Source organism: Phytophthora infestans, genomic scaffold, assembly GCF_000142945.1.
Source record: "Phytophthora infestans T30-4 supercont1.171 genomic scaffold, whole genome shotgun sequence".
Classification (NCBI taxonomy): domain Eukaryota; phylum Oomycota; class Peronosporomycetes; order Peronosporales; family Peronosporaceae; genus Phytophthora; species Phytophthora infestans.
The window spans coordinates 90176-111798 of record NW_003303588.1 but is presented as its reverse complement, the minus strand read 5'-3'; the positions used below and the strand labels follow the sequence as shown (position 1 = coordinate 111798).

The following is a 21623-nucleotide window of genomic DNA, read 5'->3' as shown; positions in this document are numbered from 1 at the left end:
TATAAGTCACCAGGGCCTACAAAAAATTGCAGCGGCTCCTACGACGATATTGTACGTGTGTGCTCATCGGCGCTATTTAATTATGCTAACTAACGCGTACACAGGAAGCGCCCTTCGCATGAGGTGGCGGCTCACAGTTGAAAATGGGGCAAAATGAAATTTAAGCGGTGCTTGTAAGTACGATGTGTTGACCACATACAGTGTGTACACCACATATTGCAATTTTAGCGAATCGAGGCCGCCTTCGCTGCGCTCGGCAGCCAGTAGAATGCCCGCATTTGCGTTACATTAATTAACCCTAGCCCGTGACAGACAGACGGACAGACAACACACTCCACTAGATGGGGTAGACTAGCCGTTCGCCGCCGCTACGCGGCGGAGTGGCATGGTTTGTTGGAGATAAGGTGGCCGCAAATGGAAGTGCTTCTTGGTGTCGCGTGCGTTGTAAGCGTCGCTCACCCCAGTACGCCGTGGCTTCGTGTACTTAACCCCTTACCATTCCGTAGTCTCATGTGGACCCGTATAATATCGTTGTTTGGTACGCTTCCGTTACCCCGTACTACAGATTGGATGTCATGTTCTACAGTGGCCGGCGCTCTTCCGTGATCTTCCTGGCTTCGTGGATCCCTGCTCACCCGTGGCCCACTCTGCTTAGTGATTGTCCTGGATTTGTGGACTCATTCTCTCACAGTGCTTAGTGGTGGTGTGCTAGCTCCTTTGGTCTCAAGCGCTCCCGTAGTACGACCCTCTTTCGTGGCTGCTAGATATTCCGTGTTCTCAAGGGTTTACGTGGATTCCACAGGCTTTGTGTCCAAAATCATTCATGGTCGATAGCGTTCCATTTCTGGAACCCTCGCCAATGGGTGATCTTCCGAGCTTTTCTGTCACCTGTGTGCCGCGCACCCCTGTGGTGGCTCCATCTACCGCGTTATCGCGCTATCGTGCAATCACAATGTGGTTATGCTGTCTATGCTTCCGTGGCTGCATAGTATATATGTTTTGCCAATGTTATCGCGTTCTACGATGGTTCCGTGTTCCGAGGTGTACAATCTTGGTCTCCAGAAGCGTTTCCCCGCGATTTTGTGGCTGGTCGGCCGTTCGGGTAAACGTGTTTTAATGAAGTATCGTCCTCAGTGGCCCGGCGATCTCAGGTTCTACAGTGCTATCGTGCTCAGTGGCTCGGTGATTTCCCGTGGCTGCTTGTTCTCCCATGTATTAGTGGCTGTCCCATCGTCCATGCTATCGTGCTATCTCTTGGTGTCGCGGTTGGTCTGTCGTCCAAGCTTTCGTTATCTACAGTAGTATCGCGCTCCCCAGTGAGCTCCGGTTCTACCCTGGTATCGTGTTTCAATACTCGACAACCTCCCGTTAATGGTCTTCCGCGGCTTCATGTTTGGTCGGTCGACTGTGCTCCGTGTTCTACCGTGGTGCTACGAGAGAATTACTGTCCATGCACTCTTACCGTTACGTGCTCTACAGTGCCTTCGAAGTAGCGTGCTCTTCCTTAGCCGTGCATTTCAGCATGCTGGGGTGTCTATGTATTTAAGTTCCTTTCCGTGCCCGTACGCTCCCGTCATATTCTTGTCCTTCTGTCCTTTTCATGGATATGTGCCCTATCGTCTTTCGCGCTACGCATACAACTTTGTGGTTTGCATCGGCTAAGTCTTCTATCATCGTCCATGACCTTCCGTGCTTCGTGTTACTCTTCTACCCATCGTCTACATAGTGTGGGTCGGTGTTCTTTCGTGTTTCGTGTTCTTGCTGAGTCACGTGCCTCCGCGCTAGCTGAATCACAAACGCTGGTCCGATTTTGTTTGATGTACATAGCATATATTGCTGGAAAGTTCACACAATATGTTAAGGTCGCACACTACGTGCAAAAATACAGAGGAAGATGATACTTTTCCCCGGAGGCAGTGTGGAGTGCAGGGGTGTAAGCCACAATAGTCATATTTTAAGTTTTTCACATTATTATTAATAGTAATACAATTGTTATTTATTATAAAACGCTGATATTATAATTATGTGTACTACTACTACAACAAATAGCTGCAAGGAAAAATAGGAATTGTCTTGATAATAGTACTACTCAAAACAGCATTGTAAGTTTAATTTCTGGAAAAGTAATATGAAGCCTAAAATATCATTCTATATTCAATAGCTACTAAAGTTTCGATTGAGGCCTAAATATAAGTCACCAGGGCCTACAAAAAATTTCAACAGCTCCTACGACGATATTGTATGTGTGTGCACGTCGGCGCCTCCTATTAATGCTAATTAACGCGTGCACAGGCAGCGCCCTTCGCGTGGCCTTGCATACCGCAGCTGAAAATGAAAGCAAAATGAAATTTGAGTGGTGCATTTTAAGTACGATGTGTTGACCACATACAGTGTGTACACCACATATTGCAGTTTTAGCGAATCGACGCCGCCTTCGCTGCGCTCGGCAGCCAGTAGAATGCCCGCATTTGCGTTACATTAATTAACCCTAGCCCGTGACAGACAGACGGACAGACACACGTCAGACTCCACTAGGGGGTTAAGACTAGCCGTTCGCCGCCGCTACGCGGCGGAGTGGCATGGTTTGTTGGAGATGAGGTGGCCGGAACTTTATTGCTTCTTGGTGTCGCGTGTTTTGAGAGCGTGGCTCACCCCGTAGATCTTGGCATCGTGTATTTAACCACTTGCCTTTCCGTAGTCTCATTCGGCCCCGTATAATATCGTGGTTTGGAACGTTTCCGTTACCCCGTACTACAGGTTGGATGTTGTTTTCTTCAATGGCCCATGCTCTTTCGTGCTCTTCCCGGCTTCGAGGTTCCTGCCCACCCATGGCCCACGCTGCTCAGCGGTTCTGTCCTCTCTCTTGTGGGTTCATGCGCGTTAGTACGGCCTTTTCGTAAATGCTAACTTTTCTCTGTTCTCAAACGTTTATGTGGGTTGCACTGGCTTCGTGGTAGATACTTTTTCGTGACCGTTGGCCTTCCATCGCCGGTGCTCTAGCCGAAGTGTGCTATTCCGTGGTTTGGTGACTTCATGCAGTCGTGTTGTTCCGTCGCCCGTGTATCGTGCTCTTCAGGTGAGGTTCCATCGACTGCGGTATCACGCTATCGTGCAATCACGGTGTGGTAATGCTGTCTATGGTATTGTGGTCACGTAGTGTATCTGCGTTGTCCGTGTTATCGTGTTCTACAATGGCAACGTGCTCCACAGTGTGCAGTCGTGGTCACCCCAAGCGCCCACCTCCCCGTTTATTTCGTGGCTGGCCCGCCGTTCGTGCAATCTAGCTCTAATGTAGTACTGTCCTCCGTGGCTCGGTAAGCTCAGGTTCAACACTGGTATCGTTCTCCGCGGCACGGTGATTTTACGTCTATAGCTCTGCGGCTGCGTTCTCCCATGGCTTAGTGGCACAGCCCATGCTATCGTGCTAGCTTGTGGTGTCGCGGCTGGTCTGTCGTCCGTGTGATTGTTAGGTACCGTAGTATCGTGCTCCCTGGCTTGGTGAGATCCGGTTCTACCCTGATAACGTGCTCTAATGCTCGATGACTTCCCGTTTTCGGATTCCCGCCGCTTCATGCCTGGTCCGGCGACCGTACTCCGTGCTCTTCCGTGGTGCTATGGGAGAGTTGCTGTCCATGCACTCTTACCGCTACGTGCGTACTCTTCCGTAGCCACCCTTTTTAGCATGCTGGGGTGTCTGTATATCTATTTCCCTTCCGTGGTCTGTACGCTCCCGTCATATTCTTGTCCCTCTGTCCTTTTCATAGCTGCGTGCACTTCCGTCTTTCACGCTACGCATACAACTTCGTGGTTTGCATCGGCTAAGACTTCTATCGTTGTCCATGGCCTTCCGTGCTTCGTGTTGCTCTTTTATCCCATCGTCTACATAGTGTGGGTCGGTGTTCCTTCGCGTTTTGTGTTCTTGCTTAGCCTCCGCGCTAACTTAATCACAAACGCTGTTATCATTTCGTTTGATGTACGCTACATATATTGTTGGAAAACTCGCACAATATCTTCAGGTCGCACACTACGTGCGCAAGTACAAAGGAAGGTGACACTTTTTCCCGGAGGCAAGCCACAATAGTCGTATTTAAAGTTTTCACATTATTATTTATAGTAATATATTTGTTATTTATTATCAAACGTTGATATAGCAATTATGTGTACTACTACTACAAATAACAGCAAGTAAAAAATGAATTGTATTTAAATAGTACTACGCAAAACAGTATTGAAATTAAACTCATTAGAAAAGTACTACGAAGCCTAAAACATCATTCTATATCCAATAAGTACTAAAGTTTCGATTGAGGCCGAAATATAAGTCACCAGGGCCTACAAAAATTTGCAGCGGCTCCTACGACGATATTGTACGTGTGTGCTCATCGGCGCTATTTAATTATGCTAACTAACGCGTACACAGGAAGCGCCCTTCGCATGAGGTGGCGGCCCACAGTTGAAAATGGGGCAAAATGAGATTTGAACGGTGCATTTAAGTACGATGTGTTGACCACATACAGTGTGTACACCACATATTGCAATTTTAGCGAATCGGGGCCGCCTTCGCTGCGCTCGGCAGCCAGTAGAATGCCCGCATTTGCGTTACATTAATTAACCCTAGCCCGTGACAGACAGACGGACAGACAACACACTCCACTAGATGGGGTAGACTAGCCGTTCGCCGCCGCTACGCGGCGGAGTGGCATGGTTTGTTGGAGATAAGGTGGCCGCAAATGGAAGTGCTTCTTGGTGTCGCGTGCGTTGTAAGCGTCGCTCACCCCAGTACGCCGTGGCTTCGTGTACTTAACCCCTTACCATTCCGTAGTCTCATGTGGACCCGTATAATATCGTTGTTTGGTACGCTTCCGTTACCCCGTACTACAGATTGGATGTCATGTTCTACAGTGGCCGGCGCTCTTCCGTGATCTTCCTGGCTTCGTGGATCCCTGCTCACCCGTGGCCCACTCTGCTTAGTGATTGTCCTGGATTTGTGGACTCATTCTCTCACAGTGCTTAGTGGTGGTGTGCTAGCTCCTTTGGTCTCAAGCGCTCCCGTAGTACGACCCTCTTTCGTGGCTGCTAGATATTCCGTGTTCTCAAGGGTTTACGTGGATTCCACAGGCTTTGTGTCCATAATCATTCATGGTCGATAGCGTTCCATTTCTGGAACCCTCGCCAATGGGTGATCTTCCGAGCTTTTCTGTCACCTGTGTGCCGCGCACCCCTGTGGTGGCTCCATCTACCGCGTTATCGCGCTATCGTGCAATCACAATGTGGTTATGCTGTCTATGCTTCCGTGGCTACATAGTATATATGTTTTGCCAATGTTATCGCGTTCTACGATGGTTCCGTGTTCCGAGGTGTACAATCTTGGTCTCCAGAAGCGTTTCCCCGCGATTTTGTGGCTGGTCGGCCGTTCGGGTAAACGTGTTTTAATGAAGTATCGTCCTCAGTGGCCCGGCGATCTCAGGTTCTACAGTGCTATCGTGCTCAGTGGCTCGGTGATTTCCCGTGGCTGCTTGTTCTCCCATGTATTAGTGGCTGTCCCATCGTCCATGCTATCGTGCTATCTCTTGGTGTCGCGGTTGGTCTGTCGTCCAAGCTTTCGTTATCTACAGTAGTATCGCGCTCCCCAGTGAGCCCCGGTTCTACCCTGGTATCGTGTTTCAATACTCGACAACCTCCCGTTAATGGTCTTCCGCGGCTTCATGTTTGGTCGGTCGACTGTGCTCCGTGTTCTACCGTGGTGCTACGAGAGAATTACTGTCCATGCACTCTTACCGTTACGTGCTCTACAGTGCCTTCGAAGTAGCGTGCTCTTCCTTAGCCGTGCATTTCAGCATGCTGGGGTGTCTATGTATTTAAGTTCCTTTCCGTGCCCGTACGCTCCCGTCATATTCTTGTCCTTCTGTCCTTTTCATGGATATGTGCCCTATCGTCTTTCGCGCTACGCATACAACTTTGTGGTTTGCATCGGCTAAGTCTTCTATCATCGTCCATGACCTTCCGTGCTTCGTGTTGCTCTTCTATCCCATCGTCTACATAGTGTGGGTCGGTGTTCTTTCGTGTTTCGTGTTCTTGCTGAGTCACGTGCCTCCGCGCTAGCTGAATCACAAACGCTGTTCCGATTTTGTTTGATGTACATAGCATATATTGCTGGAAAGTTCACACAATATGTTAAGGTCGCACACTACGTGCAAAAATACAGAGGAAGATGATACTTTTCCCCGGAGGCAGTGTGGAGTGCAGGGGTGTAAGCCACAATAGTCATTTTTTATTTTTTTACATTATTATTAATAGTAATACAATTGTTATTTATTATAAAACGCTGATATTATAATTATGTGTACTACTACTACAACAAATAGCTGCAAGGAAAAATAGGAATTGTCTTGATAATAGTACTACTCAAAACAGCATTGTAAGTTTAATTTCTGGAAAAGTACTATGAAGCCTAAAATATCATTCTATATTCAATAGCTACTAAAGTTTCGATTGAGGCCTAAATATAAGTCACCAAGGGCTACAAAAACATTTCAACAGCTCCTACGACGATATTTGTATGTGTGTGCACGTCCGCGCCTTCCTATTAATCTAAATAACGCGTGCACAAGCAGCGCCCTTCGCGTGGTCTTGCATACCGCAGCTGAAAATGAAAGCCAAATGAAATTTGAGTAGTGCACTTTTAAGTACGATGTGTTGAGCACATACAGTGTGTACACCACATAATTCAATTTTAGGCCAAATCGACGCCGCCTTCGCTGCGCTCGGCAGCCAGTAGAACGCGCGTATTAGCGTGAGTTTTTATTTACCCTAGCCCGTTACGGACGGACGTACGGACAGACACACGTCAGACTCCACTAGGGGGTAAGACTAGCCGTTCGCCGCCGCTACGCGGCGGAGGTGGCAGGCTGTAGTCCCAGGGGAAATGGGCTCACGCCTTCGCTGCGCTCCGGCGTAAACATGTTTTATGTAAACGTGATTATTAAATGCATATGAAATTGAACATTCCTACTCCGAACCAAAGATCTGCCTGTAGACAATGTTCTGGGTGTAGACCCCATCCTCCTCCTCCAGCTTTGGGTACTCGACCAGCGCCTTGAATCTTGATCTTGAAGTAACTCGCGACATCGCAACGTACAGCTGCCCGTGGGAGAAGCAAGGCGTAGCAAGATACAGCCCCAAGTACTGCACCGTTTGTCCTTGCGCCTTGTTAATCGTCATCGCAAAGGCCGGTTGGACAGGAAACTGCTTGCGTCTCAAATGAAACGGAAAGCTCCGAATGTCTCCGTCACTGATGAAAACAATGCGGGGAATCAACACATGTTGCCCTTGTCGCTCACCGGTCATGATTGTGGCGTGGATGACATGTGGCTTGAGGGCCACAATTCAAAGCCGTGTTCCGTTGCACAGCCCTAGATCTGGATTCAGGTTCCGCATCATCATGATAGGCATTCCTACCTTGAGGGTCAATTTGTGGGGAGGCATTCCACTGATATTCATCGAGTGGAGTACCTCCTGCTCGAAGAAATTGCCGTCACCGTCGTCTTGTACAGAGTCGGAAGACATGTATATCCGCGCCTGTCCAGTTAATCGATCGGTCACCGCTTCATTGATGCGGTGCACGATTGCGTTCGTGGTCGTGAGGATCGTACGGTTAGCGAAATACTCATCGGTAGCAACTTCGGGGTTGTTAATCTCGCCATACATCTCGTCGATGATCCGATCCATGCCTCTTGGAATAACACCAGGACGAATTTCCCGGTCCTCATCCTCAGGCACAGGTGGATTCTCAATCAGCATATCGCGCGGGATCTTCATGTACTCGTTTCCTAGGGAAGGGTTTACATCATGCCTTCCCTCCCCGACTTGCAGCAGGAGCTCGGAGAACGCAGCCATTTCCTCAGCAGTGTCTGCAGTATCAGCTGTGCGCACTCGCATGTTTTCCGTAAGACGGAGCGTCTGGAATTGGGGCCACAGCCTAGACGACTTGAGGCAAGCGTCAATTGTCTCGACGGGTGTTCCATTCTTAACGACCGGGAGAATCTGGCGGAAATCTCCCGAAAGTACAAACACTTTCCCCTCAAAAGGCTCGGTATCGTTGTCAAGTATGTCCCGCAGTGTTCTGTCTACTGCCTCGAATGCGTGGCGATGGGCCATAGGTGCTTCGTCCCAAATAATTAAACTTGCATGCTTGATCAACTCCTGAATATGGGAGTTCTTCCTGATACCGCACGTCGAGCTCTCGTTCAATTTCAAAGGGATCTTGAATGTAGAATGAGCTGTCCTACCACCCATGAGCAAGAGCGAGGCAATACCGCTAGACGCCACAGCGATGGCGATTTTCCCCGAGAGTCTGACTTTGGCCAGTATGTTTCGAAGCAGTGTAGATTTTCCAGTACCACCCGGGCCATCGACAAAAAATAGTTTCTTGCCTTCCTCCGGGCATTCAACCGCTTCAATAATCTGGTCGTAAACCACCCGCTGACTTTCGTTTAGCTGATCTTCTGTGCTTACAATTGCCTCCAAAGCTGACGCATCGTATCCAGTGAGCTCACGTCGTAGTAATCCGTTTTGGCGAAGCGCTTCACGAATCAATGTTGGGAACGACCCCAACTGAGGAAGCTCGTCGAAGTCAGCTACCGCATACCCACTCGCTTGAAGTAGTTCTTGAATGCTCATCAGCGTTTCAAATTCGACCAACGCCGACTTAAAGGGGTCCCTCAAAGCCTGATGTTTGCGTGCGAAGTCTTGGGAAAGATCCGCGAAAAACCGATCCCATAGAACACCAACATTTGCTGGAGCTGAATACACCAGAATGGTGACGAAGAGCTGGCGTAGTTGATACGGCATTTGGAACTCAGCCGCTTCCCTCAAACACGAAACCCACTCGTTGTCATTCTCTAAGTAGCCAGCCTCCCGCGCCGCAATTTGGAATGTTGGGCAGACAATCCCGTTAACCGTTCTCAAGTCTTCAAACGACGTTGGACCTCTACGCTGACAGAGCAGTAGCCGAAGATAGAACCGCTCCATGTCTCGAGGAGACACATGAATCATGCGACCAACCGCAGCTTGATACTGTTTCCTGCGAACCCACCTTTTCGGTTGCCCTTTCTCCGGCGCTTTCCAGCAGAACTCTTTGGGGATATCCTGATACAGCATCGTCCTGGCAATATGATTCTGAGGCTCTTCACTCGCACACAACTCAAAGAATCTGGTCAGCATCGTGTGACTACCCCGTTCCAAAACCGCCTCCGGGTTTTCCGTCTCGCGAAAGCAAATTGTCTGGCCTGACTCGAGATGAACAGTTAGCTGTGTCACCGCATGGGTTTTCCCCTGAATTGTTAAATCGATCAGGCGCATGCAAGCTTCCACCGGAGGAATGTACCGGGCGCTCAAGAAACGTAGAATCTCATTTGGTTCTCGACGCGCACTCTGCTGCCCTCCTCGGACTTCTTCCACAGTGAGTATAGCCATGTCGGGTCCTTTGTACACATACTTGTACAGGTATTTAACCGCAGTAATATCCGTGCACACTTCGACGTTGATGTGGCAGTTGTACTCCTGGAATAAGTACGGGTTGTACGGTACAACCCACTGGTTGATCGTAGCATTGTCGTATTCTCTGCCTTTGAACTTTAGAACACCTTCTTGCCGTCGACGTCGTCTGTACACTGGATATCCGTTGGCATTGGCTTGTGTAACTTCTGCTAAGGGCTTCGGATATCCTTTGGTGCACTTGCCATCCTTCATACACGCGCAGGAAGGATTTGCAGGCCCGCATGGACCATGGAGCATGCATGACATGACCGTCTCATACAGCTGAGGGTTTTTATCCTTATCTGGGATCTCAGCGCATACCATCTTGTCTACGATCTCGCGGGTTCGAGGTTTGTCTTCGTCAGCCAAAATAATCAGTACGTGAGCGTGGGGGAGCCCTCGTTTTTGAAACTCGACAACGTAAATCCGCGCGCGCACTCGCCCCAGAACGCCTTGGTTTAAATCATCGAGCGTCGCTTGCAATTTCTGCTGCCACACGCGAGCCACGATGTCTGGTCGATCTTGAGCTGTCTGGGTCTCGGAAGGTAACGCTTCAAGAATCTCGTCCCATTTGGGGTTGCACGTTTCAGTCAGGAAGACGTCGGGCCGTCCATACTCCCGAACAATTGCCATCGAATCTTGATACGACTTGTACATGGACCGCGGGCTACCCAGGTGCGAAGCCGGTAGTATGATACGCTTGCCAACCTGATTAAGAAAGTGGGTAGGTCGTACTCTGCCGCCTCCGGCCCGGTCCGGGTGCACCAATCTGTTCTGGGCCCGGTCATATTCCGACAGCAGTACTTCTCCTTCCGCCAGAGCCAAAGTATCTTCGTTGAGCAAAGCGTCTTGAACACCCCTGTATTGATCGGCGCGTAGTGTTTTCTGATTGTCGGCCACCCAGCGAAGCTGTTCTTGCTCACATTTTGCACGCTGATCTACACACCACTGCTGAAATAGACGCCCACCTTGGTGGAGAGCGGACTGATCATCCACTTTCTGGTGGAGGCGGAACGCAACGTGTTCACGAAGCGACATCGCCTTCTTGTTTCGATACTCAGCACCATTCGCGAACTCGTCTGTGTAGGTCCAGCCCTTCTCTCCATATGGAAGGAGAAGCGGGTATTGGAGTGGATCGTAATCGGCGTGAGTCTCGTACAAACGTAGCAGTCTTTGATCGCGTGTAAAGAGTAGTAGATCCCGAGGCTGAGCCAGGTTGCCATCCTCAATGAGAGTCGCAGCCACTTCAGACACAGTGGGGCGGTTATGCGTCCTCGGTCGCGAGGAGTTGTCGTGCAGACGGAACACCAAGTCTACTGGAGCCTCCGTGTTGTGTTGACGCACCTGCTGCCCAAAGTGGAGGAACCGTTGCGCCAATGGGTTGTGCTCTGCCATCATTTTCTCGATGTCTAGTAGTGCAACACGATCCAGATCCGCGAATATACCAAGACGTCGCTCCGCGCGGCGTTGCATGTCTGGATCCACAATGTAGATCTGCGCAAACTTGGGTGCTACCCGCGCGCCTGTCCGACGGTCTATGTGGGGAAGGAGGGACCCTAGGTAGTGCCCCATAGCCCCTTGAATGCGATATGTGTACACCCCGTGTGTACCGGCAACGCTCTCGTCTTGACGTACGTTTTGAAACGATCGGTTTGAGCATGAAGCACCAATCGACGTAAACGCGAAGGCTTGGTTGTAAGCACGAATTTGACGGCGGAACTCGGGATCTCCGTACAGCTGAAGCAGCTTCCGTGGCGCGGGGTGCAGTGGAGGCAGCTTTACTCTGCCTCCCAGACAGCATGATATCGCAGACTCGCCTGGCCACTTCCAAGCCTTGCAGATCGGACAAATGGTTGTAGCCGGAAGCTTGTGCCGGCCGCTCACCACGTCGTCACCCGTTATCATGGACGCATCGAAGTCTTCGAGGGATATAAGAGCGTGTCCATGCCGGATGCATTGGCGTCGAGTGCGCACCCGCTCGAGTTCTTGCTGGCGCTCGTCTTCTGCCTGCCCAGCTCGTCGATTGGATTGCCGTTGTCGGTCTAGGGCGCGCTCAGCTACCCGATCATGTTCATTCAGTTCTGCTCTGTGTGAGGCTTGCTGCTGCCCTGCTCCCGTTGTTCCTGAAGCTCATCTCCACGTAACCGAGCTCTTTGGGCGCGTTTGCGCTCGGCATCTTTCTTCCTCGATCGATCACGTTGAGACAGCGTCATATTGGCTCGTCTCGTACGGGCCCTCTGCGCATCACCGGCACGGCGGCGTTCGTTGAGAGATAGCGTCTCGTTATCTCTGTTTCCGCTAGCGTGCTGCGTTCTCGAGACAGGGGGCATTTCTTGAGCGGTAGGTTGTGGTACGCCAGGCACTTCAAATAAAGCCTCTTCAGCGGCTCCTGCTTGATATGCCGCCTCCATTCGAGCCGCAAACCGACGCTGATGTACCACAGGATCGGACTCTTCCGTCTTCTCCTCCTCCTCTTCAATGCGATCAGCCGGAACTTCCGCCGCTTCTGTGACTTCTGTCTCGTCTTGGTGCACACTGAGGGCCTTCAGCGCTTTGTTCAAGTCGTAGCGTTTCTTCCTGCGCTTGGTCTGACGTCGTTTCCGTGCATCCTTTTCCTCTTGCCTGGGTGTCGCGTTGATACGTTCGTTCTCGCGCAGGGCCTCCTCCAGTTCCTCGCGCGTTCTCTTTCGCTTACTCCGACCCATAGTTCTGCGAACACGAAAACGTGACGCGTTAGACAATGTCTAAGTACACCGCACGTAGCAGTAGGTTTTCATCGAGTAGTGTGTTGGAATATGCGTACTATCCGGGATTGCTTGCCCCCATCAAGGTTATCTCCGATCACTTATCCCACAGTCACGGGCCGTGAGGCCCGGAGCGGTTTTAGTTTGCAAATTGTGCAGTCGAATCTTCAGGGTTGGGCCCCCGGGTAGTACTGTAGCTTGAGGTGCGATATCCTTTTGCCAAAAAGGCGGCCGTTAATTGCAAAGGCTGGTTATTGATAGGCTATTACAGCCCCCATCCCATCTGTCGGTTAAAAGAGGCCAGTTACGGTACCCCTCCTGACCAACTGCACGCACGCAATGTGCGTGCCCATCAATAACCATTAACGACCGGCTCAACTGGTTCGCTGTCGGGTTTGCGGTCAATGGGCCAGATGCCAAATGTGCTCTCGCGCAGAGTGGGCGGTGGGATAAAGCCCCAAGGACCCAGAGGGCTCTGGAACTAAATCCCCATAGCACGGCTACCTACTTGCAGGATAAAATCCCGCAAGTTATAAGCTACCCCCTAAGCAGCCCCAGGAACCTCGGACTATCTGTGTATGTGTGTCTTGCTAGCTACTAATGTAAACTAACATGCATACACGCAGCGTACCTTTAGTGTCGTGGCGCTCCGCAGCTTCCGTTTTGAAAATGGGGGCAAAATGAAAATTTGAACTGTGCATTTTAAGTACGATGTGTAGACCACATATAATATGTACACCACATATTGCAATTTCAGCGAATCGAGGCCGCCTTCGCTGCGCTCGGCAGCCAGTAGAACGCCCGCATTTGCGTTACATTAATTAACCCTAGCCGCGGACGGACTGACAGACACCAGACTCCACTAGAGGGGTAAGATTTTTGCATTCCTGAAGTTTTATCTGAATTGCTCCGACTCTCGCCACTTCAATAAAGAGGAATTTCTATAATACAGTACATATGTACTGAATTTGTCCTCGAGGTCTATAAAATAAAATAAATTTGTGTATTGTTATTCTTGCCAATCATTACTACCACGTATGTTCTGGTTGAAGAGGCCGAAAGTATTATAGTATGACCGCGTTTGCGAGGGTACAAGCTGTATGTGCATTTCACGGAGTCTGTAATGGGAAATTCTGGTTTTTTTACAATCCAATCAGCACCTACTGTATCATTTACCGGTACTCGCATGCGCTCGTAGCAATGAACTGGTTTTCTACGAATGCGAACTTATGAGCTAAAATGTTTCCTAAAATGTTTCCACTCTATATTTTTAAAGATTGGGATTAGAGTACATACATTCTTTGTACCGTACAAAACAGTTCATATATGTACTGTTTTATGGGATTTCCTCTTTCAATGAGGGTAAAAGCGCATGGACAGACAAGGCAGTCCGATGAGAATTTTATTCATAATCTAGAATTATTAATAATATTAATACTTCAAAGTAATAGAGCTCCACCCAGACTGCTTTTTAGTGGGTACTGAAATGATGCGTGAATACATCGAGGAAACGACTTCAGCCCTTGACTGTCAAGTTGACATGGTGAACGAGCTTTGTTGCCTTGCCAGCATTGAACTTGAGTACCCCATCCTAACCTGCACAAAGAATTTAGTGACCGGCTCAAAACAGCTGGTTGACGTTTTGCCCCAAGCAGCCCTGGGAGGGATGACCTCAGCTAACGTATTTTAAGGAGAAGTGAGGGTGGTGGTTGACACCGCGCCCCAAGATACCTCACAGCTCAGCTCATTTTGGAACTTTCGAAGTACCAAGCACACCTCAAGTAAAAGACAAGATGCCTCGTTTCGCTGGAGTTGAAGTTGGCGGAACCACGTGGGTTGTTGCCATCGCCGAGGATCACCCGGAGAACATCCTGGAGAAGTTCGAGGTGGAGACGACGACGCCAGACGAGACGATGGGCGCCATCGTTGACTGGCTGAAGGAGCGCAAGTTCGACTCGATCGGTATCGCGTCGTTTGGGCCCGTGGACCTCAACAAGAAGTCACCGACTTACGGCTACATCACGAGCACGCCTAAGGCCAACTGGGGCAACACAGACGTGGTGGGCGTGTTCAAGCGCGCTTTCCCGGGCGTATCCATTGGTTTCGACACGGACGTGAACGCCCCCGCACTGTACGAAGTGGCGTACGGCGGCCACGGTGACATCAGTAGCGCCGTGTATATCACAGTGGGCACTGGCGTTGGCGTTGGTGTGTGCACGAACGGCAACGCCATCCATGGCTTCATGCACCCGGAGGGCGGTCACATCGTCGTGCCGCCGGCCCCGCAGGACATCAAAACCAATTTCAAGGGCGTGTGTCCGTTCCACGGCGACTGCGTTGAGGGAATGGTGGCGTCTGGCTCCATTGCTGCACGTACGGGCGTGGACCGTCGTGATCTGGCCAAAATCACCGACGACAACCCGGTGTGGGACACGATCGCGCACTACCTGGCTAACCTGTGCATCAACGTGACGTTCATCACATCTCCGGACGTGATTGTCATTGGCGGTGGCATTGCTCGTCGTGAGAAGCTATTCGACCTGATCCGCGAGAAGTTCGTGGCGCGCGTGAACAAGTACGGCCAGCAGCCTCCAGTGGAAAAGTACATCCGCGCTTCTTTCCACCCGGCCATCGGTCTCGTGAGCTCGCTGCACCTGGCGCGTCTGGAGCTGCAGTAACAAGGAATGAAGATGAGGTATTCTCCGTCACACCACGCCAGCCCTCCCCACGCCTGTAGAAGACGATAGTTAGAGTGCAGCGGGTCCCCGAAGGATTTTGTAGATTCTAGCTCCATGGTGGCTGGAATACAAGCCGAGTTTTTTTTTGTATAAACGGCTTTGGAGTGACTGTTCATCCTGCTGGACAAAGTTAGCGATGCCCGAGTGGAGCGGAAAGTGGCAGACTCTCTTCCTGCGCGCAGCGTCTTCATCAAAGCTCGGCGTCAACTATGTGAAAGCGAGTTCACCCACCACAACCCTCGAGTTGCAAGCAACAAAATCGTCGCTGGTTGTAGGTCAAGATCTGGTCAAGTATGGCATCGCTGGTGTCGTCTGGAATTGTGTGCGCTTTTGCAATAAGTCTCGATCGTGTACGTGGTGGTGATCTCCATCTGACACTCTCTCGGGCTGTTTAGGCGCGAGCGATGGTGTTGTTCTTCGAAGCCGAGCCGCATCTCGTGACGCAACGCCATGTACTGGAGCTAGGTGCAGGCCCAGGCGCGGTGGGGTTGGCTCTCGCCAGCACATGCGAAGTATCCTCACTCCTGTTTACAGATCTTGAGAGCGTTGTGCCCTTGACTCGAGACAATGCTCGATTCGCTGCGCGACATCACGAGTCGATAGCCACTTTGATTGCCAGCAATCGCCTTAATGTCCAGCCATTGCGTTGGTGCGATTTCAGCTTGCACGCAACCTCTTGTCGTTCTCACTTGCACCTCACCTGTAAATTTGACTCCGTAGGGGTGAGCCTCTGGACGACAACATTGCGAGTCGTCGTGTCGATGTTGTAGTGGCTTCCGACTGCTTATACGAGTCGGCATCGCACTCGGCGCTAATGTCGACGCTGCAAGAACTCACAGACATTTCTGAGCGCGATCCTGCGTCTCAACACCTCCCCATCGTGTTGCTTGCCTTTAAGCAGCGCATACCCGAGTGAGTTTTTCCCACAGTCATCCGCATTGCTTGTTTTTCCGAACTGATCGTGGCTGCACTCGCAGAAATGAGAAACTCTTCTTTGAATCGATTTCCGAGCACTTTGAAATTGAAGTCTATTGCAACGATTCCAGCAAAACGTCAAGTACACGCACGACCAAAACCTGTGATGTCATTGAATACTTCGACGAAGCCATTTACATATGCAAGCTTGAGCGCCGCTCAATCGACAAGCACGAGCCTGGCAACTCCAGCATGACCAAGCCAAATAAGCAGTAGGAAAGAAAGAGATAGCTACTGTGCTTTACCAAAGGCTTATCTTACAGCTTCAACAAGCGCAGCACTTCCTTGTCGAAGCACGACTTGAGCAGCGTGTCGCCGTTAACGATCTTTGTCGTCGCCACGATAATATCGTACGGACCTGTGCAAACAAAACATTATCGAGTTAATGATTATCTCCACGGACCCATGAGCGTCTTGAGTAGTAGGAAACTTACAGTCAGGCTGGCGGGACAGATGACGTAGTGCAGCGATCTCCATATAGGTCACACCACCTAGGTAGTACACAAGCAGAACCTTGCGCTCCTCACTACCGAAGCTGTCCAACTTGGAAACGCCAACAGGTGCACCAGGGTCATCACTTGCAGTCTTACTGGTGACCTGCGACACTTCTCCCGAAGGGCCAGGCAACTGACGAAGGCCTTCCTGCACAGCACTCCAGCCACGGGGTTTGATTGCGCTTTCTACAATACGCACAGACAGCGGCGCATAACCTGCGGCGTGGCTTCGACTGACATAGGCACAATCGCGAGGATTACGCGGGTCCACGTCCTCGTTGAGCAAGCGGAATGATTTCCGCGCAAGGCCAAAGCCACTGGCTTCGTTCCACAGCGTATCCCGGCGACTGAGCAAGCCAGCCTTTTCCAAGTTGCTCAGTGCCAGCATCATCTCAAAGCCGTACGTCTGTACGAGCTCGCGACTGAGGTGCGTGTAGTTCTTTGTCTTGACACCGCCTGCAGCTACAGACTGAAGGCAGAACTGACGAAGCACCCCAAGTAGTGGCTCCTGATCTCCAATTACCTCCTCTAGCTGCTCAAAGATCGTCTCACCGGTAAGGACAAGGTTCTCGGCGTCCTTAAGGTCTCGGAAACGCTTCGAGTCCGTGATCTTCTTGATCATCTCGGCCAGGTTAATGTGTTGCTGTAAAGACTGGTAGTTCTGTTTAAGGCCCGGGATACGTTTGACGAACTCACGAATCTCGCTGATAGAAGCGTCGCGGTTCTTTCGGAATTCGTCGTAGCGCTCGCGGATCTCGCGCGCCTGCTGCTGGAGGTTCATACCGAGGCGCTCGACGTGGTAGTCGCGCACTTCAGCGTACAGCTTGTCGTTAGAATTTAGTGGCACCGATACTTGAGCGGGGCGATTGCTACTGCCCGAGTTGGGTCCGTCATCGTCAGCGATGAGCTCTGCGTCCACAGTGATGAAGCCGTGGGTGATGCCCAGGATCTCGTCCAGTAGTCCTTCGTACGTCATGGGGGAGCACATGGGCGTCACGAGGTCCACGTTGCGATCCATAAGCACAACTGTGTCGATCTCCGGGTCCAGTACACCAATGGGGTTGCCAGCCACCTCCTGCTCGCGACGGAAGTGCGCCATCATCTGGTAGATAACCTTGGCCATGGTGCCTTTGTACTTGACGTGAGGGATCATACCGAATACAGTCTGCAGCTTAATAAGTGAGGCTGCAATGGTGTGCAGATTGGTCTTGTCGCCGTCCACGTAGAACTCCTTGAAACACGCGTCCAGTTCCAGTGTCAGCACATCGTCGTCGAAAGGAATGAGATCCAGCTTGTACTCCCCTACACTGAGGCTACCGAACACCCCTTCCTTTTTCAGTACCTCGTCGCATACGAGCGTACGGCGACTCACATAGTAGAGGTGGAAGCGCTTCTTGGATGAGCTCGAGAACTTGTCCGCACCCAAGTCGCGGATGTATTTAGCCATGTAGCGCATGGCGCGCACAGATGGCCGCACAAGGAACAGCACGAACTCGCAGCTTGTTTTGACTGTCTTGCCAAACGCGTGGAAGTCCTTGACACCGTGGTCCTTCAGCACTGCTGTGCCGTCTACTAACACATGATTGAGAGGTCCATTGAGCTCGGGGTCCAATACGAAGCAAATGTCCTTGCCAATCGAGTCTAGGATCGAGAACAGCTCGCGTCGAGAGTCCTCACGCAGCACCGCCAGGTTCAACACCCCGTTCTCCAGCGTGCATGCCTTTGACATAATCGCTATTCTCCCTTTGAAAAGGATCTTCTTACAAAAACCCGGGCTTTACAAACACCCTTAATATCCCTGGGCTTTTTAACCACAGTGGTCGAACACTCAAACGGAAGTGTGGTTGAGCTACCGTCTTACCCCGCATATAAGGCATATGTGCTGTAAATGAATACAACACTGCTTGTGTGTTATATTCGTTTAGAAAACCTATGTGTTGTACAGCGAACAAATTGTTTGACTTTGAAGAAGCAAGTTTGTGGGTCCTGGAATCTGGCTTGGTCGTTTAGGCTTGACCCTCCTACGCGATCGGCGTGGGCTCAAACCGCCACGCTGTGCTTCTTGCTAAGAGCAGCAAAGCCGTGACCTTTCACGCCTATCCGATAGTCTGCTAGAACAGCGAGTTTCTCGTGGATACTATAGCTACGTCGCTCAGCACTCATGGCTGTGTAAATTATAAAATAGGAGAATTAAAGCCAAGTAACAGCAGCACCGACAACTTTGTTCAGAAGGGTGGTTGGTTGGGAGCTCTCAAGAATATATTTATTGTTTGGTACAGCCTTGTGTTTTAAGTAGGTTTCAGCCACATGTGTTCTAATTAGGTAGGTGGTCAAATTGAGGTTTAAGCTAGATGTCGAGCGAATGGACGCCTTCCAAAAATATAGTAAGCACCTGACATATCTGCAGCAGATATGTCAGGTTTTATCGACCTCTATGTCGACTTATATGTTTTGTGCCCCACCACAAATCTAGTAAGAGGAGGAACCTAGGCCAGTGCAAAGTGTCCCCTCCGCAAGAAGGTACTTGAGTTTACTAGCAGTTTTATACATTGCGGCAATTTCTATTGGACTAAAAAAATTGTACTTGAAGCTCACCACTTCCCCTTTAGAGACTCTCGCCAACAAGATGCACGAGGAGGACGATGACGTTGACGTGCTGCTGTTATTGAGCGCCGCACACTCGTGGCGCGAAGCTAGTTTGGGTAGTGTCCGCCGTGAAGTGCACCAGCAGATGATGGAGAGCGCGTGGCGCGTTGCCATGCGTACACGTCACTACCTGACGGTGTCATGCTTGGATACACCCTGTGCGGCCGCGTGGATGGCCCTTTACCGGAACGGCCTCGACACGAACTTCATAAACGCTACAAGCCTCACGAGGTAGGTTTTATTGACGAGCGGATAATGTTCGCACTGTTCGTAACAACTGCTACTATATACTACGCAGAGCTGCCTTTAAACACCTACTTAAAAGATTCTCGCGCTTCTACCACCTTCCTTCGGCGAGAAGTAGAGGTCGGCCACCGAAGCTACGATATCACCATCAAGCCCTAGGACTTGTACTTTGCTTCTACGTGGGTTCAATGGAGAACGCGACTCTGTGCATGTTGTTCGGGGTTCCTCCCAGCACGTTGTCGCGCTCGCTACGTAAGGCCGAAGAAGCATTGTCGCGTGCCCTTCAGGACTTCTATCTAGCACGTATTTCATGGCCGTCGCCATCTCGACAGCGAGAGCTGGCGACGCTGGTCAATTCCCGCGAGCCGCTATTGAAACACACGTTCGGGTTCATAGACGGCAAGAACTTTCGTGTGGGTCTCTATACTGACTCTCTTTATTGCTACATGCCAATTAATATTCTTCTGTTGGTGTCTATATGTTTCAGGTGCAGCAACCATCTAATGCTGACCTACAAAATGCAATGTATAACGGATGGCTACACTCCGTGCTGGTGACCGGCACGATCTGCTTCGCCGCCGACGGGTGCATCATATGGTCCAAGCATAACTGCCCTGGGTCCTGGAACGATTCCGACACCTCTTTGGGATTTCGCATGAAGCTCCTGGATCCTACTTACTGTCCGGATGTGCGCATGAACGTCGTGTCAGATTCGGCGTTTCCCTGCTCCACGGCGATGACCGGGAGAATATTGACGCCGTTGAAGGACGGGGATCTCGAGAGGATTCAACCGTCGCTACGAAGCTCGGCGCGCACCCTGCACAACGCCATCACGTCGGTGAGACAGGCTGCTGAGTGGGGCATGGGCAGCGTGCAGAAGGTTTACAGTCGCTTGAACCTGCCGCTTCCCTACGACCAGAAGCTCCGTGGACTGCGACTAAACAACCTATTTCGGATGGCAAATTACCGAGTCCGCACGGTGGGCATTTCGGAAATCCGAACGACGTTTACAGGCGCGATGGAGATCTCCCTGTAACACGGGGTTGGGATTATGTATTTGAAGAACAGTGGCAAAGTTCCTTTGCATGAGTAGTTTCACTACGAGTTATATACAAGCGGAGATGACGGACAATTAGCATCGTGTTTGTGGGATTTTCGCTCTCTATCAAGGGCTATTCTCAATATGCAACGCTACGAAGTGGACTTCCTCCCTCTGTGGGCTGGTTTCTGGATAAGACTTCTAACGCTAGAAGCACTGACCGTATATCTTCTCACTCCTTCTTGAAGAGGGCACCAATGAAATACATGAGCTCTTGCGATCGAGCGCGGGCTTCCTCCCTATCGCGACGAGCTCGTTCTTCCATCTCCATCTTCTCTTGGCGGCGGCGTTCTTCAGCTTCAAGTTTCTCGGCGTGCCAGAGGGCCTCCCGTGCTGCGACTTCATTGCGTCGGCGCTGTTCTTCATCGGCACGACGAGCTTCACCTCTGCGTTCGCTGTCCTCTCGCATGAGGATCATCATCTCAACGATATTGCCCCCCACCGCGGAGGAATCTGTCTCCAGGTCACTGAGGCGTTTCTTCAATTGGTTGGCCGCTTCCGTAGCCTTAACTCTCTTCACTTTGGCGTAGCTGGCCTCCGAGAGGTCATCGTCGCCGTCAGCTCCGCGTTTGCGTCCACTGATGCTTCGAATTTCGGCTAGGTTGCCACCGCCGAGGCGGTTGGAAGACGTGTGGTATCGCTTCGAATACTCTGTGTCGTCAGCTCGGATCGAGGCGGTTTTCTCCACGCTGATGACGCTTGAGGTCGAAGCTTGCGGCACGTTCGGCTTCGGCAAACCGGTGGATCGGTCCTGTCGTTGCGAGGATCTGGTACAGACTGGGGACGGTCCCGAAGTGTTTGCAAACGCCTCTAGTCCTTCGCGCCCAGCAGCCGAATCCATCAGCTCGACCGACACTTCGCCTATGTTGGTGGCCGAGTGGAGGCTGGTTGCACTTACAGCGGAGGTGTTAACCATGTCGTCAACGCCTTCCAAGTCAAAGCTGAAGTCAGGCTGGTCGTCCTCTTCATCTTCGAATTGGCCGTCGACATCGGCACCGTCGTCCATTTCCGTCACCCCCGCCTTTTCATCAATGTTCTTCTTCAGCAGCTTCGCCTCCTTGATATGTGGAGGCATGTCCGTCACACCCGTTGGTTTGCGGGTACTGTAGAGCATCTTAAACTTTCGCCGCAGACTCTCGTAATC

General features: G+C 51.0%; 3 protein-coding genes across 3 annotated transcripts; 2 read left to right on the top strand and 1 right to left on the bottom strand.

Annotated features, from left to right (window-relative positions):
- Positions 1 to 14040: 14040 nt before the first annotated feature.
- PITG_20465 (fructokinase, putative) lies at positions 14041 to 15113 on the top strand (the record flags this gene model as incomplete). The annotated part of the gene is made up of 1 exon (XM_002895470.1): positions 14041 to 15113. One exon carries the CDS (start codon positions 14075 to 14077, stop codon positions 14957 to 14959), a length of 885 nt encoding a protein of 294 aa, XP_002895516.1.
- Positions 15114 to 15155: 42 nt separating this feature from the next.
- PITG_20464 (uncharacterized protein) lies at positions 15156 to 16146 on the top strand (the record flags this gene model as incomplete). Its single annotated transcript, XM_002895469.1, has 5 exons — positions 15156 to 15341; positions 15415 to 15668; positions 15740 to 15931; positions 15997 to 16071; positions 16125 to 16146. 5 exons carry the CDS (start codon positions 15156 to 15158, stop codon positions 16144 to 16146), a joined length of 729 nt encoding a protein of 242 aa, XP_002895515.1.
- PITG_20463 (vacuolar protein sorting-associated protein 33A, putative) lies at positions 16082 to 18217 on the bottom strand (the record flags this gene model as incomplete). Its single annotated transcript, XM_002895468.1, has 2 exons — positions 16082 to 16352; positions 16429 to 18217. 2 exons carry the CDS (start codon positions 18215 to 18217, stop codon positions 16252 to 16254), a joined length of 1890 nt encoding a protein of 629 aa, XP_002895514.1.
- Positions 18218 to 21623: the final 3406 nt, after the last annotated feature.